Source organism: Sarcophilus harrisii, chromosome 6 (genome assembly GCF_902635505.1).
Source record: "Sarcophilus harrisii chromosome 6, mSarHar1.11, whole genome shotgun sequence".
Taxonomy (NCBI): domain Eukaryota; kingdom Metazoa; phylum Chordata; class Mammalia; order Dasyuromorphia; family Dasyuridae; genus Sarcophilus; species Sarcophilus harrisii.
Window position 1 is genome coordinate 153999271 of NC_045431.1, and position 18990 is coordinate 154018260.

Genomic DNA, 18990 nt, shown 5'->3' on the forward strand with positions numbered 1-18990 from the left:
TTCAGGGTCACACAAAGTAATTGATAGAGTTTGATTATGTGCCCAAAGGAAACAAGAAACATAATTTCATGGGGAAACTGGTCATTTCATTTTGTAGTACATAATCATAAGTAAAAAGGATTACTAGAAAGATAATTTCTCATTGCATGCATCAAATAACATAATATCAATGATGATGTAGAGAAATTCTGTGAAGTAGATAAGATATTCCAAAGCATCTCATTGATTAGAAAAAGACAAACACATTTGTATGGTGAGTTATTGTTAACATTATCACTTCATAAAGCAGCAAAAGCAGAGGAAGTGAAAATAAATCTATAGAAAGCTTGGCTTGAGATTTAACCAAACAACATCATCCCACGAGTATTCTAAACTGTAACTGGATGAAGGCCAAAAACCACATGAAAATGGGCATTTATCAGGATTTCTAGAAACATTAAGGGCAACAAACTGGTACAGTAGGTAGAGTGCTAGGGCTTGGATTCAGGAAGTTCAAATCCAGCCTTAGACACTTAATAGATGTATGATCCTGGGCAAGTCTGTTAATACTCTTTGTCTCAGTTTCCTTATGTGTAAAATGAGTTGGAGAAGGAAGTGACAAACCACTCCAGTATTTTTTACCAAGAAACCCCCAAATGGGATTACAGAGTTGGACATAACTGAAAAATGACTGAACAACAGCTATAAACAATTATTTTCATCAATGATAGTGAAATTACTGCTATTTACCCTGACACCTCAGTTCTTGAAACCTTTAAAGCTTATAAGATCAGTGACATTTAAGAAGATGAAGTCAAGAAAAGTGACTTGACCGAATTAGATCCACATTGGAAATACTCTAAGAAAGAAGAAAAGTCATAGAAAACATTGCTATCTCAAAGGATGATTGATACAAACTAATACAAACAGTCAATGACTACTCATCAGAGTGCCCTAGGCTCTTGGGAAGAAATACATACCATTGCACTCCTGTTTTTTTTTTTAATTCAAACATTTTATTTTTAAAACATATGCTTAGATAATTTTCAACATTCTTCTTTGCAAAACCTTGTGTTCCAAATTTTTTCCTTCCCTTCCCCCAACTCCCTCACCTAGATGACAAGTAATCCAATATGTGTTAAATGGAATGTGTATGCGTATTTATACAATTATCTTGCTGCACAAGAAAAATCAAATCAAAAAGGAAAAAATGAGAAAAAAATAAAATATAAGCAAATAACAATAAAAAGAGTGAAAAAGCTATGTTGTGATCCACACTCAGTTCCCACAGTCCTCTCTTTGGATGAAGATGGCTCTCTTCATACAAGATCATTGAACTCTGGACTGAATCATTTCATTGTTTCTCTGGTTTAAGTATCAGCACCATATCTTTATCATAAAAGGAATTTAGTAGGAGTCCTTTTCCCCCCATTTTTTCAAATAATTTATATAATATTGGAGTTAATTGTTCTATAAATGTTTGGTAGATTTCACATGTAAATCTATCTGGCCCTGGAGATTTTTTCCTTGGGAAGTTGATTAATAGCTTGTTCTATTTCTTTTTCTGAAATGGGACTATTTAAATAATTCATTTCCTCTTCTGTTAACCTGGGCAATTTATGTTTTTATAAATATTCCTCCATTTCACTTAAATTATCAAATTTATTGACATAATTGGGCAAAATAACTTTTAATTATTTATCTACTTTCCTCTTCTTTGGTGGAAAGTTCTCCCTTTTTATTTTTTGAGACTAACAGTTTTATTTTCTCATTTCCTTTTTCTGATCAAATTAACTGAATGTTTATATATTTTGTTGGTTTTTTCATAAAACCAACTCAGTTTTACTTTTTAATTCAAAAGTTTTCTTTTAATTTTATTAATCTCCCTTTTGTTTTTCAGCCTTGGAGATTAGAGATGGGATATCTCATGTGTAAAACAAGTATGTGATTGTGGGTGTCGTTAGAATATAGAATACATGAAGGAAAGTCATTTTCAGTAAGCCTGGAAAGAGAAATCTTATTTTTTATTATTTTTCCACTTAATAGCATTTTAATTTTTCCCTATGTGAGAGATATAGAAGACCCTTACCCAAAATGACTACTCAGAGATCACTCAGTAGAAAGCAGAAATATTGTTTATTAAAACCTCAGGAGGATGAGCCGTTCCATCACAAAATAAGGGAAAGAGAAAGCTTGTGGTAGGAGGGCTAAAGAAGTAGTAAAGATACACAGCTTTTATACAAGAGATTACATCACAAGTAAGAGAGCATTGAGAAGGGGAGGGGGAAGCATTTTTTTTACAGATTGGAATGGAAAGGTTTCTGTTTCCCAGAAATCACTTGATTTCTGGGAAACAGAAAATCAGTCCTTCTGGCTTCAGATAGACTGTTGGTCAAGCTAATAGACTAAATATAGATAAATGTCAAATACTGATAAATGTCATCAGCGCAGCAAATATGTTTCTAGCTGGCCAAGGCTCAAGTAAATATGGGTCTGTACATATTATACAGGTCATAGGGGAAACACAGAAATAATGAAAATAAAATACATAAAAAGAATTCATATATTTCTGTAAGTACTTCACTTTATCTCTCTATTCCACATACCAATTACATATATACTATATATAATGTGTATATATATATATATATATATATATATATATATACACACACATACATATATACACTATATATACACACACACATATATATATATACACACACACACACACACATATATCTGCATTCAGTCAAGATATTCAGGGGGAAAAGATAATTCATTTATTAAATTTTAAAGTTCATAAAATCCATAAAGATAAATCATTTATTATATTTTAAAGTTCATGATCTGCATTTAGACTCCATGATTTTTTTTTCAGGATGTGGATAGCCTTTTCTATCATGAGCTTTTAGAATTGTCATTAATAATTGTATTGCTGAGAAGAGCTAAATATATCATAGTTGATCATCCCACAGTTGTTGTTACTGTTTGTAATGATCAGAAGAAAAACTTTAGCTAGATTCCAAATGGTTTTAAATGGCAAGTTGAAGAGTTTACATTTTTTTGGTGTATATATATGAACTTACTTATCCTGTGCCAGAGACTGTTTGTGACCCTGGACAGGTAATTTAACCCTGTTTGTTTTACTTCCTTATCTATAAAATAAACTAGAAAAGCAAATGGCAAACTACTCCAGTATCTTTCTCAAGAAAACCTCAATGGAGTCTCAGAGCTGGACATGACTGAAAAACAATTGAACAAATGAAGAAGAAAAATAGGTTCAGGAGTAAAAAAGGTTTGGAGAAAGAATAGATAATAGAAAATTATTATCACAGACAGAAAGTAATAGTTCCAGAATATGAAAGTGTAATACTTGTGGGTGATTACAAGATTGAGTGTAAAGTCAACTTAGAATTGAGTTGATTGAGAGACTATGTTGTTTACAAGAAGTAAACTTGAAGTGGAAAGATTATAAAGTAGAAAAATCAATTTTCCACCAGCTCAGATAAAAAAGCAGGTGTAGAAATCATGATCTCAGAGACAGCAATAGTAAAATAGACTTGATTAAAAGAAACAAACCTGGAAACTATATTATATGTAAATGTGTTTTAGATGATATAATATCAATACTGAATACATATGTATTGGATGATTAATAGTCTTAATATTTAAAGGAAAAGTTAGCCAAATTAAGATTATTCAAAACAATAAAATTTAATAATGGTGAACTTGAATACTTCCTCAGACAGATGTAATCAAATATAAACAAGAAAGGCATAGATTTTTAGAAAAATTGTATTCAATAAGGGACTTTTGAGGAAAGAATTAACCGTTATTTTGAGGTCAGAGTATTGTGTCCTAAAGAATTTGAAGTACCAAACAGATTTGTTGTTCTGTTGGTTACCCATATTTAGAGAAATGCTTATTTAAAAGCAATCCAGCTATGCATTGGTTAACAGCTAGACTCAAAAATATATTTCTTGAGTGGAAGATTATTGTACTTGCTATTGTTCCAAAAATTTAAACTCAGGCTTAGTAGGCTAACTTGAACTTTTGCAACAAATTAACATTTGACCTATTATTTGCTTAATAACATATAATTACTGCTGTTGTTGTTAATAATGTAGTTTTTTCTTAACTTTGTGAGCATCATATAAATATAATAAAGTAATATAAAACATAAATACAAAATGATTTAGAACAGCTGAAGAGTAAAAAAAACTGACTACTTTTCTTTGAATAAGAGTAGGATAAACAGTTAATTTTTTCTTAATGCTTAAAGAGCTATAAAATGTAAATGCTAAATGTGAAATTATAAACTTGAGATTTATTTACTAATGATGCATGAGTTGTCTCATATCTCTTTGAATTTCTTTGCAGTAGGAAATCTATTTAGCCATCTGTATTTGTCCTAAACCGTGAGTTTTTGTGTTTTCAGAATTTATAATTAATTGCAAGACTAGATGCTTTTTCATGCAAGCATAGCTTTCCTTCTACTTTTCTAAATCCTGATATCAAAATTGAATTAACAACTGTATAGCCCTTTCAATTTATTCAGCTGTTAAAAAGAGTTTAAGAGCAGGAATCATAATCTTATTACTTTATAAGAATTTTCATTCAGACAGTCATTTCAGGCTACATTATTTTAAATGTTTGCTTCCCAGGTCTGAAAGATTGGTAAGCCATTTCAATCAATTTCAATTCATTAATCATTTGTTACATACCTACTGTTTTTCAGGTATTACATTTACAGAGATGAAAAGAACAAGTCCTGCCCTCAATGATGGGCTTATATTCTATAGCAAGAATGTCAAACTTTTAGTCAGATTGAGACCAATAGCTGTTCCATAGCATGGGGAAACCAACATGTACACATATAAACAAATAAACAAGTATGTGCAAAGTAATTTCTTTGTGAGTATGCACAGATCTAATATGAAGGGCAGCTTGTTAACAGTAGAAGGTGAATTTTGGAAGCTACAGCAGAAGGATAGAGAAGAGAGAGAATCAAATATTAGAGGGATGAAGCTAAAATGAAATTTTACTCATGGTTTCCAATTCAACTAAAATATATTATCAATAAAGTCCCTTTAGTTTATATGTGTATATACACACATATATGTCTATTCTCATTTTCTCTCTCTCTCTTTCTCTTTCCCTCTTCCTCTCCTTTTCCTTCCCCCTCCCTCTTTTCCTTTCTCCTGCCCCTTCTCCTCCCTCTCTTCCTCTTTCTCTCTTCCCCACTTCTCTCTTTCTCTCACTCCTTCCCTCTCTTCCTATTCTCTTCTCCTTTCCCCTTTTAATTTCTGTCTTTTCCCCACTCCATCAATTCTTATATTTTAGTAACTTTAATTCATAATGAATCTTTCAAGAAATTCTTTGAATTCTTCTCTTTTATTACTCTTTTGATTTTTTATGATACTTTAAAATCAATTATTAAAAAGATTATTTCTTGACAAGATACACTGAAAAGTCCCTTTAATCTAAGTGGAGGGGGGTTTTCAGATCCTCAGCTTTATCTTTTCCACATCTCTTGTCCCATTGATATTATTCCATTATCACTTTGTAGCTTTGGTTCCCTAGTCCTATGCCTCTGAGTTGAATTCTCTACTTATCTCTTGGTTCTTTTTAAGAACATCTTAAATTTTTTCCTATTACTGAATGTCCAATTACTTTTTTTTGATATGTAGGCTCTAATTTGTACTATATTTTATTTTGCGGTGCAGCTGTTCTTTGTATTTTGAAATTCTATATTGCGAATTGTCCTTTTATTCACATACAAAAGTTTAATTCTGTGGCATTCTGATTGTTATTCATCTGAAAGTGACAGTTTTTTTTTTCCTTTGCTTTACAAAATTTAATGTTTATGAATCTAAAATTTAATAATAATTTTCTGTGAATGTAGTTTTTCCTCTCATTGCATGAATTTCCTTGATATATACTTTGCCAACTCTTTTAAATATATCTGAAGAATTTTTGTGTCTGATTTCTTCAAGTGTATATTATAGGTTTTTTGTTGGTTTTTAAATTCTTTCTCCCTGTAGCCCGTTATTAATAGTTTTTCTTTTCACATTTTCTCTTCATTTATGTTCTTAATATGTAAGACCTCATGAGTTCTTTCAGTCTTACTATATCTTGGTTTTATTAAATTAGTTTTCCTTCTACATTTGCATTTTGCATTGGTATGTTATTCTGTTTTCTTTATCGAGAATCTATTATTTTAGAGATATTCTGACTTATTATTTTCCTCCAAGTTCCCTATTTTCTTTTTAAATTTTTCTTATGAGGCAGTGGGATGTAGTAGATAGAAAACTGGCCAGCAGTCAGGAAGACCTGAATTCTTATCTTTGAAATATGGTGGCCTTGTAACTTTTTTTAATTCATTAATCCCTCATGGGTCTATGCAACTCTTAAAGAAGTTGGAGAATAGCTTTTGACTTACACTGGTAGAGGAAACTCCTCACTGATAATATGCTAGATAGTGAAATCATAGGTCCAGTAAGGGAAAAAAAAAATGAGTGCTAATTCCTGACTTCATTTTTTTTCAATATTTTCATCCACTTTTTAATTGCTTATCTGAGCTGGAGTGTAGATTCCTGGAATTTTACTTCATTGTCATTTGACATCATTTCTTTGACTGTTTTGATTGCTGCTTTTGTTATAAATGCTTGTTCATTGAGACTGCCTTTTTCTTTGTATACTGGTTTATTTCTTTTCCTCATTTAACTTTATTTGCCCCTATTAGTCACTCTACTGATATATCTATGATGTCTTTCCTGTAAATATGTTTTAACACCAGTTTTCTATTCTTGGGATCCCTTTCCCCCCCCCCCCACTTTCTTGCTCTCTGAGTTGTTCAATGGATTCTTTACATCTAACCTTTTCCTAATGTTGTAGTGGCTATTCTAAGAAATTAAAAAAATTAAATTAAAAACAATTTAAAAAAAGAAATTAATTTGTCTTAAAGTGTTGGAAGATGATAATGTTTAAGAAGTTGTCTGTCCTAGAAGACATGCTTGCATGTCTTTTAACAGGAATGTTTAATGAGTCCCTGGAGGAGATACTTAAGGCACAGGAGGAGACTTTTGTGTTCCTTAAATCATATTTATCGCTTCTGTTTACAGGTAGAACTTGTGTTTTTAGTTACAGAAGTTAATCTTTTAAAAATCTCTATCATTTAAACTTCACTTAGAAAAATATGAAGGATGCACTTAGGAGAAATTCTAACAGGTGTTATTTTTGTAAATAAATACATATTTGTAGACTTGTCTCTATGCAGTTGCTTTGGAGGTAAATTATTAATTTCCACTTGTTTCAAAGGACATACTTTACTACTTTAATTCCCAGTTTTATGTATGAAAAGCTTGGAAACTATTGTGTATTATCTGTTTTATGGCAAGAAGAAATCATCATCTGGAATTTTTGATGCTGGAGTACAAAGCAACCCTAGCAATAAAAGAAGAGTTGTTTCATTCTTTCCAAACAACTTGCTTTGTCATGTGCTATTATTGCTGTTGTTTTTTTTTTTTTAATTTGGAGTCTTGTGCCTTGTATGATGGTCACTCTTTTTCTGAAGGAACTCAGTTGAGTCATTCTTCTGTCCTGATGTTCTTTGGGAGAGGATGCAAGTGTACAAGATACAGACTCTCTGTTTTGTGAAAGTCATATTTGAATCATGCCTCAGGACTATAATCCAAGGGAATTGAGCCCAGAAAGTAGAATAAAAACTCTGTAGCCAAGATAATAGTCATTAATTTATTGGATTCAGGTTTCATCTGTAAGTGGAAAACAATCTGTTTGGATTGCGATTGGTTTACTAGAGTTTGTTGACCTGACTTGATTGCTGGGTATGGCTGGCACTTTTCTTACTGTTGATATTGACCATATAGAGTATAATTTTATTTTCTTATGGTTATGTTGGACATGGAGTATAAGAACTTAAAATGTATCTTAGTACAATAAGAAAGTTTAAGTGAAAGCATAATAAATATGTCTAAAGTAAATATTTCAACAACTAGGGAGTCCAGGGAATAGAATACCAGACTTGGAGTCAGGAAGGCCTAAAATCAAATTTTGCCTCAAATACTTACTAGCTATTTAATCCTGGCCAAGTTACTAAACCCTGTCTGTTTCAATACTCTCAATTGTAAAATAAGGATAATAAAACCACCTACTTTTAAGGTTGTTGTGAGAATCAAATGACATGATGTTTGTAAAACATTTGATTTAGTGACTGATACATATTAAGCATTTGATAAATGCTTCCTTCCTTCTTTCCTTCTCTCTCTCCCTTCTTCCTTCCTTCTTTCCAGAAAATGATATTTTTGTAAAAGTATTTAGCATGGCTTAATTAATGCTTATTTTATTTTTTCATTTATAAAATTTAAAAAATCTAAGCATTATCTGTCATATTAAAATGTCATGATCATTGTATAATTTCATCTATATATTACTTTACTTTTTTCTTTTGTAGATATTAGAAAAATCATGCACAGAAATATTAGAGTTGTATCCATCAAGTGTCTGTGTGGGCCGTAAGTATTTTAAAATTTGTATTTAAAGTAAAATAAAAATTTTGAAACTTAGTTGGAAATAAAAATAGCTAAGTTCCATTTAATAGTTTGTCCTCTCAAACTCATCATTTTGGATAGCTGTAGTTTTCATTATCACAGAATTTTGGAGTTACATAGGACTTAAGTGGCCATCTAGTCCAATTTATTCCACATAAGATCTTTGTTTTTGTTTGAAAAGCTTCAGTGAAAGGGAACCCCACTACCTTTTGCAAGGGTAGTTAGGTGGTATTATGGATAAGGTATTATTAGGTTTGGAGTCAGAAAGAGTCATTTTTCTGAATTCAAAATTGACCTCAGACACTTAACTAGCTGTGTGATTCTGAACAAGTCACTTAACTCTGTTTGCCTCAGTTTTTACTATGAAATAAATTAGAAAAGGAAATGGCAAACCACTCTAGTGCCTTTGCCAAGAAAACCTCAGATGGGGTCATGAAGTGTCAGATATGACTGAAAAACAATTGAACAGCAAAAAGTCTACTTTTGAAGAACTCTGTTAGGAAGTTTTTCCTGCTACTAATCTTAAGCCTTCCTCTTTGTAACTTCCATCTATTGTTCCAAATTCTGCTCTCTGAAGTCAAACAGAAAAAAATTAAATCTGTCTTTCACATAATATCCTTTCAGATATAGATAGACATGATATCCTTTCTGATATAGACAGATGACTATCTTTGAATCCTTGAGTCTTCCTAAGTCTTAAGTCTTCTTAAGTCTTCCTTTGCAGCATCTTTGATCCTCAGATAGCATATACATGAAGACTTTTACCAATCTGATTATTTTGACTGAAGGCAAGAATCAAAAGACACAATAATTCCTAACTACTCATTAAAAGAAGAACTTGTTACATATTACCCATCATCATTTTGATACTTGCGTTAAAAAAATGCTTGTCTTGATATTTGGAAAGTTACTATTTTAAGAAATAGTCAAAATAGTAGTTTCTCACTCTGGTTTCAAGGAACCTAAGAAGCTCATATTTCTAGTAGCTTTATAAAATTCTTTAATTATTGAAGTAAAATTGATTTTAATTCACTCCAAATTAAAAAAAAATAAACATGTGCCTTATAACATTCTATGACACATGAAGGTGCACATTAATCATCTTTGAATTGATGAACAATTCAATCTCTGGCTTTTATATTTTCCAACAACATGGAAAGAACCCATTTGATTCTAGCAACTATCTCTGCTGGTTGTTCCTAGGCAAATTTCTATGGATAAAAGCGTTAAAATTTTGGTTATATTTTAAAGAATATATAAATAAATAAACAAAATAATTCATTAAATTAAACAAAGTACAGTGGAAAAAATGTCAGATTTGGAGCCATAACACCTTAGCTCAGTTCTGTTGGAGAAGAGGTTTAACCACATTATTTTTTCAAGTTATCTCCTAGGTAAAGGTATTCTTATATGTAAAATGAAGTAGTTGCAATAGAAAAGAAAAATGCCCTCCAACTCTAAATAGTACATTAGGCTTTAATGAGTTATTTGTTATGTGTTTAAGATTTTATTCTATGGCTCAATATATTAAGCTTTTTGATATAGTTTTGTAAGATAGCCATGGAGATAACAGTCATTCCTATTGCAGCAGATCAGGGCATTTCTCTTTGACCCCAAGCTTTGAAAAGTTATGATGGACTTTTGGGCAATAATTTAGGGAGGTATTCTGTAGGAAGAAAAGAAGTATATCTTAGATTTACATTTCTGCAATTACTTTTCCATCATTTGTGCAAAGTTGTTGGGACTATCTTTCTATTTTGTGAATCATCTAATCTTTTAAGCTTACCTCAAATATTTTTTAACCTTATATCATCTTATGTAAATCTGTTTGGGCATACAAGTATTATTTTACACTGGTTACCTTCTTCTTCCCTTGTATCCTCTCAAAAACAATGCTAGCTCTAAAGCTCTCAGTCCTCTTAGGGACAGCCCTAATGATAATGATGGGAAACATTTTTTAAAATATTAATATTAGTATAGAGTATTAAATAGATAGCTTATAGGAAAAATAATTAAAACTTAGAATGAATAGTATTTGACAGAAACCATATATGTTGTACACAAGTATGGGGGAGGCAGGGGATACTATTGACAAGAATATGACCATTAGTATTTTTCCAGTTTAGAGAGAATGTTTTAGGATAGGTGAAATCACGTATTCAGAAAAATTAAAACAGAAGTTTTCTTTATCTGTAATGTTTAGGGAGTATAAAATATTGATGAAAAGAGGGAAATTATCATTCTTTTTCTTTACTTCTTACAAATGATTTGATGTGTTATCAGATTTAATTAGATTGTCTGCTGTTCCATATCTGTGACAATTTGTAGCAACTTCACTGCATGAATCATATCCCTGGAATATTTCCTAGATGAAAACTTTTTACTAATAGTTATTTATGTTTACTTATACTTTCTGAAGGAAACTTTTGGGATCAACTAGGTCATCAACCACATTCATTTTAAAGATGAAGAAAGACCTGTAGTAGTGAAATGATGAAACCCTTATATACACAAACACACATGCACACACACACACACACACACACACACACACAAAATGATGGAACCAAAATTCAAATTAAAAGTCTTTGATTACTAATTTAGTGATATAGACATGCTATCCATATAATTAGAGCTAGTAACAATTTAGATATTTTAGAAAATATTTTAAAATGTTGCTTTTATTTGTTTTACTGTCTACTTTATAAAGATTAGCCCAGTGCTTTTTACCTAAATACAGTCATTAGCAATGGCCTAATAGACCAAAGTTAGATTATCAAAAGACAAAGGAATTACATATCTTCTGGGTAGATTAATTGTTTGCTAATTGACTTGAAACTGGTGAAATTTTGAATACTTCTCCCAGGGGAATCTGTTTTGATCCAAAGTAGTTTCACTTGTGTGGAAACAATTCTTATCAGCATAAATGAGCATCTTACCTATAAATTATTGTCTTAGAAAGCTATTTGGGAAACTGAGGAGTTAAGTTATTTGTTTATTGTCTGTCACACACCTATTACATGTCTAGAGAGGACTCAAAGTTTACTTTCTCTATGGATCCAACCCAGAAAAATATTAGTTCACTGAAGCAGGGATTCTTAACTTGGTGTCCATGACTTTGGTGTTTTAAAATATTTTTTTCAATGTAATTAATTTCCTGTTTAATCTGATATATTTTATTTTGTACATTTATAACAACAATAAAAGTTAAGAACTCTTGTCCTAAATGCTTGGAATGAGTTCACATAAGTTAGTAAAAAATATTGCAAATCATGAATCACTATATGAATCCCAGATGTTATTATTTAGAAGGAAACCCAGAGAATTTTATTTCCTCTCTGGATAATAGTTGCTGCGTTGATGATTTCAATTCAGTTTTACTAACCAGTCAACACTTGACAAATACTTTTCAGTATTTCAAAGATGTGCAACTTCGCTGGTGTAGATAATTCCTCCAAAGACATTTCTGGCAACCTCTTTAAAAGTCAGTTGGTAATTTTTCAGTTTGCTTTAATGGTAAGAGGCATCATTCTGTGGCTTACCTGGTAATGAGTTTGGGTTTAGTTTGGGTTGTGTACAAATAATAGAAGTCTAGCCAATCATTGAGCCAGTACTCAGTGCCTGGTTTTCAGCTTGCCAGATCTTGGACTTGTCAAGAATTCCAGGTTATTGCCACTCCACAATTTAATTTAATATTTTTAGTTTTTTTTAAAGCATTGTGCCATTATTGGCTATGTCACTGAGGATCTAAAGATTTTGTAGGTATAAAAATGGAATTATTTTGGTATTGCTAATTATTATGGGGTAACTAGATGGCACAGTGGATACCATCCTGAGCCTGGAATTAATAAGCCATGAATTCAAGTCAGACACTTACTAGTTGTGTGAGTCACTAATACTTTTTGCCTCACTTTTTACTTAATTGTAAAATTGAGATAATAATAATACCTGTTCCCAGGGATATTGTGAGGATTGGAAAAGATGTTTGTAAGCATATGAAAATACCTGGCAAGACATCATCATCACCACATGAAGACATTTAAGCCTGCCTACTTGATACTTCCATTGTCTTTTGCTATTGCTAACTTTTAAAAATATTAAAATGAAAATATTTATTTTCCTTTTATTTTTTTAGAGGAATTTCAAATTGTGCTGACAGGACGAGGGTTTGCAGTGGGCAGAAATGAAAGTGCCTCCTGTACCTTTACTGTAAATGAAACATATACTATGAGTAAGTATTTTCATCGTCCCAGAATTACTTCTGTATTAGAATAAAGCAGAATGAAATGTCACAAAAAATTCCTATTTATTAGAAAGAGATTCTATATTGATATTTTTTCCACTTGTGAAGAAAAAGGAGCATTTCTTCATTGACTCCAGTGTAGTAATTCCTGCAGTTGGTAGTAGAAGAGATGATCTTTAGCATAACTTGTAATTTTAAGACTCAGATATTTAAAGCTGCTTTCAAAGGACAGGCACACACAAATTCTGTTTAATAGGTTTGCTTTTTTTGCTTTGAGTCCAGAGCTTGATCCTATCCCCTGCCTTTTTTTTTTAAAGCAAATTGCAACTTTAATCATTAATCCTAGCCCTCAAATTCACAAACTCCTCTCTAGCTCCATTAGATATTGCTTCTAGCTCCTACACTCTATGACCTTGTTAAATTGAACTCTCTGTTCCTCACACATGGTACTTCATTTTCAATCAATCAATAAATATTTGTAAAGGGTTTATATATTATGTGCCAAATAATGTGATAAATGCTGAGATTAAAAAAAAAAGGCAAGAGGCAATTTCTATCCTTAAGCTTTACTTCGAGTTGCTCACACTCTAAAGGGGAAGATAATATGCAAGCAATTGTATAAAAAGCAAGCTATATACATGATAAATAGGAAATAATTAATAAAAGAAAGGCACGAGGTAATGAAGAGTCATTGGGAAATATTAGTTGGGACAAATATATATCTATACACAAATGCATATATGCATATACATATATAAAACAGAATATAAAATAGTATAAAATTATATACATATGCACACATATGTGTATAATATAAAAATAATAAAAGAAACCAGTAAAGTCATCTCTAGGGTCTGTACCTTTATTCTGGCCATGCCTTATACTTGTAGAATGCACTCCTTTTTCTTCTTTCTAGAATCTCACTTTTCCTTTATGATAGAGTTAATACCACCTGCTTTCATGAGCCTCCTTATTTCTAGTGTCCTCCTTCCCAAACTCCCCTTTATTTAACTACCTCATATTTATTTGTATTCTTTATGGATATTGATATCTTTTTTTGCCTTCATACTGTAATAAAAAGTCTTTGTGAGTAGGGAGTGCTTTTTTCTTTGTGTATCTCCAGTGCTTATCACAGTCTTTGAACTATAGTAGGTGGTTAATCTACTGGTATTTGATTAATTGATGCTAGTCTATATCATATATGTCAACTAGTTTTCTTATGCATGTTATTCTTATCCTTAGTATCACTGGAAGTTATCTCTTACATATTATATTTGACTGCATGACAAAATATGAAGTATTGTTTTCAGAGACAATTTCATATATTTCAGAGAAGGGAGACCTTTAGATTCTGGAAGAATCTAGCCCTTAATTTACTTTTTTGCAGTTCTTGTTAAAAATACTCAGAGAAATGATGTCTATAGGTATAAAAACACAATATAGCTTTGACAATGTTAATTGATAGCCTCAGGGTTTATCCTCCTATCTGTTAATTTTTCTTTTTTACCTATCTTTTTTTGTGTGTACATATTATGTGTATGTGTGAGGTGTATCTCAAAAGAAGTTTTAGTTAAATTAAGTTGCTTTTTAAAAATTTATATGACCCTTGATTGACTTTTCCTGTGGGTCTGTGACCCTTTAAAACATTTTTCCATATCTGGCTTTTGCTCTCTGGAAGTTTATGCTCTGTGTCAACTGGGTTACTTTTGCTGTCTGGCACAGTTTTTGAAAATATCCAGACATAATATTTCTATTTCTCTGTTGGTACTAATTGGTCACTGGTAAAGCTCCAAAATATTGAAGTTGTTGCTTATTTAATTCCTTAGCCTCACCATTTTGATTCTAAAGTATCAGTCTTATAGTTACATTGAATAGTCAATTAACTAGATAAATTAGACATAAAATAAGCATGTTCTTAGACTTAGAAATGTTAAGAAAAGTCTTTGTATGGCATTAAACAAGTCAGCTTCAAATGAGTTTGTGAACAGATTCATCTCAAATTCTAAGCCAAATTTTGACTTCCTTAGTCTACTGGAATAAAAATAATCCCTTTCTCTTTGGAACTCTTAAAGTCCAAAGTCTCATAGATAAATAGTTTTATTTTTATTATTATGATTTATGCTTATTTTAGCAATGATGCAAGAACTATATTGTGAAGCTTTGGAATCTCCCTTACTCATTTAACATTCCAAAAGCATTTGTGTTGTAAACTTCTATGTGCCAATACTGTGGATGCGAATAGACCTTGTGTAGGAGTTGAGATATAGAGAAAGCTAAGGATTTCATGAAGCAGGGGTAAAGACAAAATGCAAAATCATATAGCTAAGAGATGAATGTCATAGCCAGGGAACAATTAGTGGACTAGTTTATCTGGAATATAGAGCATGTAAAAAAGACTAGTATGGAATAAATCTGGAAATATTGGTTGGAACCAGATTGTCAAGAAGCTTTAAATGTTTAACACATTTTATGCTGAAATCAAAACATATCTGTACTGGTTCTTTCCATATTATCCAGGCTGGATATGCACTGGAAATGCTCACTTGTAGGTCACCTCCCAATGGTGATTGATATGGAAATATCAATTTTTGCTCCATTTTTGTGACCTGAGTCATTCTGGCCTTCCTTAGACAGGCAGGCTAGTGATGCTCACTTCCCTCATGGGGACTTACCACATTGGAGAAGAATCCTTTACAGATAAAAGTACCTGACTTAGCCCACTTTACCTTGGAAGTTCTGAACTCAAGCAATGCACCAGCTTTATCTTCTTCAGCCATAGAGACTATATATGTGAGCTAGGCTCAATAGGCTCTGGAAGTTTTAAAGCAAGGCTTGATTGTCAGATCTTTGCTTTGATATTTCATTGTGGAAACTGTGTGGGGGAATGATTAAAGGGAGAGAGACCTGAGTCAGTAATTATTGTAGCAGTAATGGTGAGAAATGATAAAGGTTTGAATTAGGGTGATTTCTGTGTGTAGAAATAGAGGCGAGGCAACACAGGCAGACAAACAGAAACACATATGTACCAGTATGTATAAAGAAAGGTGGAAGCATGGAAGGAAGGAAGGAAGGATAAAGGAAAGAATGGAAAAGAAAGGAAAGAAAGGGAAAGGAAGGAGAGACAGAAGGAAATAAGCATTTATTAAGCACTTTATTATATGCCTGGAAATGTTGTAAGCACTTTACAAATATTATTTCATTTAATCTTCACAATATCTTTGAGTAGGTAGGTTCTGGCATTATGTACATTTTACAGGTGAAGATATTGAGGAGATAGAGGACAATTGACCAATTGCTTGTTAAGTTCTTTTGAATAGATATGATATTCATTTTAAATGTTCATCACTGAAAATAGAAGCTACCTAATAATAGATAGCAATATACTTTGTTATTGTTCAAAGTTTTCCTTTATCATCTAAAAACTTAATGTAATGTAATCCAAAAGATCCTAGCTGCTAAGAGTCTGAGGCAAAATTTAAACCTCACTCCAGGTCTAACATTCTATTTACTGTCCCACCAAGTGACTTTTAAGAAGCAGAAAAAATAATACTTAGTAATCGATTGGATATAATAAATAGGAAAAGTCATAAAACCCTTTGATCATGAATATGGGAGAATGGGGCATCCTAGGTAAACATGGTGAAGGTAAGAGACTTAGGGAATAAATGTTAATTTTTCAACAGCTTAAAATACTGATAGCTTACATAGATGAGATAACCCTATAGGCAATTGGTTATATGAATCTGGAGGTAAAAAAAAATTTGGTATTGGAATGATAAATGTATAAGCCATCAACATAGAAAAAGTAGTTAAAAGGTTCTGAGAGAATGTAAGTACCAAGGAGGAAGGAAATGAACTGAGGACAGTCTCTTGAAGAACTCTAAAATGATCAGGATGATATAGAGAAGTCTTGGAAGGAGACAAAGAAGTGGCTAAAGAAAAAACAGAAGAAGCTCTCTCACTAATCAAGTCATTGATTATCTGGGATATCAGGGAGTGGGCAATCATATCAAGAACTTTAAGCAGATAAGGACTAGGGAGGGATTATATTTTGTGATTAGGACAAAGAATTTTGTGATGAACAAAGAAAATGTAAAGTGAGGAAGTAGAGAATACAGATATATAGATATCTATATATCTATATATAATTTTTAAAAAAAAGTTTATCTTTGAAAGGAAAGAGAGATGAAACAGTAATTGGGTCAGGGCTAAGAGGTCTTGTTTTTAGACAAATTTTAGACAAATTTAAAACACTCAATGGATAGAGGATAATAAAAGGACATTATTAGGAGAAGATCATGTTGGGATAAGTTGAAGACCCATGGAATCAAGTGTCTTGATATAGAAGAATTAAACTTAGTAAGAAGGATCTCATCTTTGATAAGAGGGGATCAGGAGAGAGTCAATGATGATGTTGAACAGTTTTGAATAATGAAGGAAGGAGCTGAGAGTGATTAATTATACTAGTTGTCACCAATCTTAGTGAAGTAGAAGAAAGAGCATAGATGTATAGGGAGAGGAAAGATTAGGAGGGGAGAGAAAGTTATTGTTGGTAGAAATTTTAAAAAATTCTTAACTAAATTTTAAATTCATTTTTTCCCCTTACATCATTTGTATTATTTCTCTATCATTATTTCCTGTCATAAAGTTATGTGTTCATAGAGAATATTGGGCTGTCTTTTCAAAATTGAAAAAAAAGTTAATAATTCATATAATTTCATATTATCAGACATCATGTGTCAATTTTTCTTATAAAAATAGGATAATGAATGCTCTGTCAGGATAGCTTATTGATCATATATGATTGATTTCTTTCTCTCTCTTTCTCCCATCTTTTGCTAATTGTTTTTTCCAAAAGGAAGAAATTTGTCTATCCATATTTCTGTTGGAACACTTACGTTTTCCAAAAAATTTAATCCAGTTTGCATGCCTTACATATGAATTCATGAAAATTTATAGTATCATTTATTAATTTATCAATACCTTATTTTCTAGGTGTAAAACCAGTAAGTGTGCAGTTGAACTTTATACTCTGTCCAGCACCTGTCCTGCATGAAGTTGGAGAGTAAGTTCTTTGTAAATAATAATAATGATAATAAATTAAAAGTATATGTATATATATGTTTATACATATATGTATATATATACCCATATATATATTTATACACACACACACCTACACACACACACACACACACACACACACACATATATACACATAATACATAAAACATATAGACATATGTATTGCAATTATGTTTGGGAAAAATGATACTAAATGGTAAATATGGAATTTTGGTTAAAATATTTCCTTTCTTCCTCATGTAATTCCCTTGATGTACATTAGACAGACTGATCTGAATAAAATACCTTCATTGATATATCAAACACTTATTCATTAAAAATGCAAATGTCTTTTTTCTGCAAATTAGTTGGTTAATGGGGCATAAAGAACTTTTTAAATTTGGGGATAAGATTTAGAGTTGTTTTAAGTCTATATATACATTTAGATTTAAAATAAAATTCCCAATGTAGATACTTGTAATTCTGTCTCTGAAATGAGATTCTAATTCAGTATTTTCTATGATATCTTAGAGCTTAGGGCTAACATGTGAATCAAAATGGCACTTTCTCAGGCCATCTCTGGCTGATAAAAGTCTCTGTGGTGAAATGATTTGTGCTGAGATGTTGTAGGACAAAAACTCCAGTTGTTTCAGATATGACATGGTCATATTTGTTCTCAATGGAAACAGTGGCTTTTTGTTAACTGTCTTTTCACATAGAGAATTTAGTACTTCTTGAACTGTAAAATTCTGTATAATGAAACATTTTCATGATTTTATCTTGATATAAGAGAAACTTTAGGGGAAAACATTGAGAATATATCACTCTTTAATGGTTTTCCCCCAACATTGCTGCTCAGTGAAATTTAGTCCTATTAGTTGCAGGGAATAACTCATCTTTGAAATACTGGTAGTGATAACAGAGAAATAAAGTATTTTGAAAAGTTAGAAAAAAGTTTATGTGAATCTAGATATACATTTTAAAATATTTAATAGATGTATTTTGATATATTTGGATTCCTTTATAACCTTTTGAATTTTATTCTATGTATTTAAAATGGTTTTGGGGAAAGAGTCAGTTTTTCAAGTCTGCCAAATGGATCCATGAATGAGAACAATTCATAGACTCTGT

At 31.5% G+C, this 18990-nt stretch overlaps 1 protein-coding gene across 2 annotated transcripts in view; it reads left to right on the forward strand.

The window, feature by feature from the left end:
- ANTXR2 (ANTXR cell adhesion molecule 2) overlaps positions 1 to 18990 on the forward strand; it is a 196246-nt gene that overhangs the window by 46549 nt on the left and 130707 nt on the right. For both annotated transcript variants that reach the window (XM_031944269.1, XM_012552052.3), the window contains exons 8-10: positions 8456 to 8516; positions 12688 to 12783; positions 17791 to 17860. In XM_031944269.1, the coding sequence (XP_031800129.1) occupies positions 8456 to 8516; positions 12688 to 12783; positions 17791 to 17860 (227 nt within the window). The remainder of the gene's footprint in view (positions 1 to 8455; positions 8517 to 12687; positions 12784 to 17790; positions 17861 to 18990) is intronic.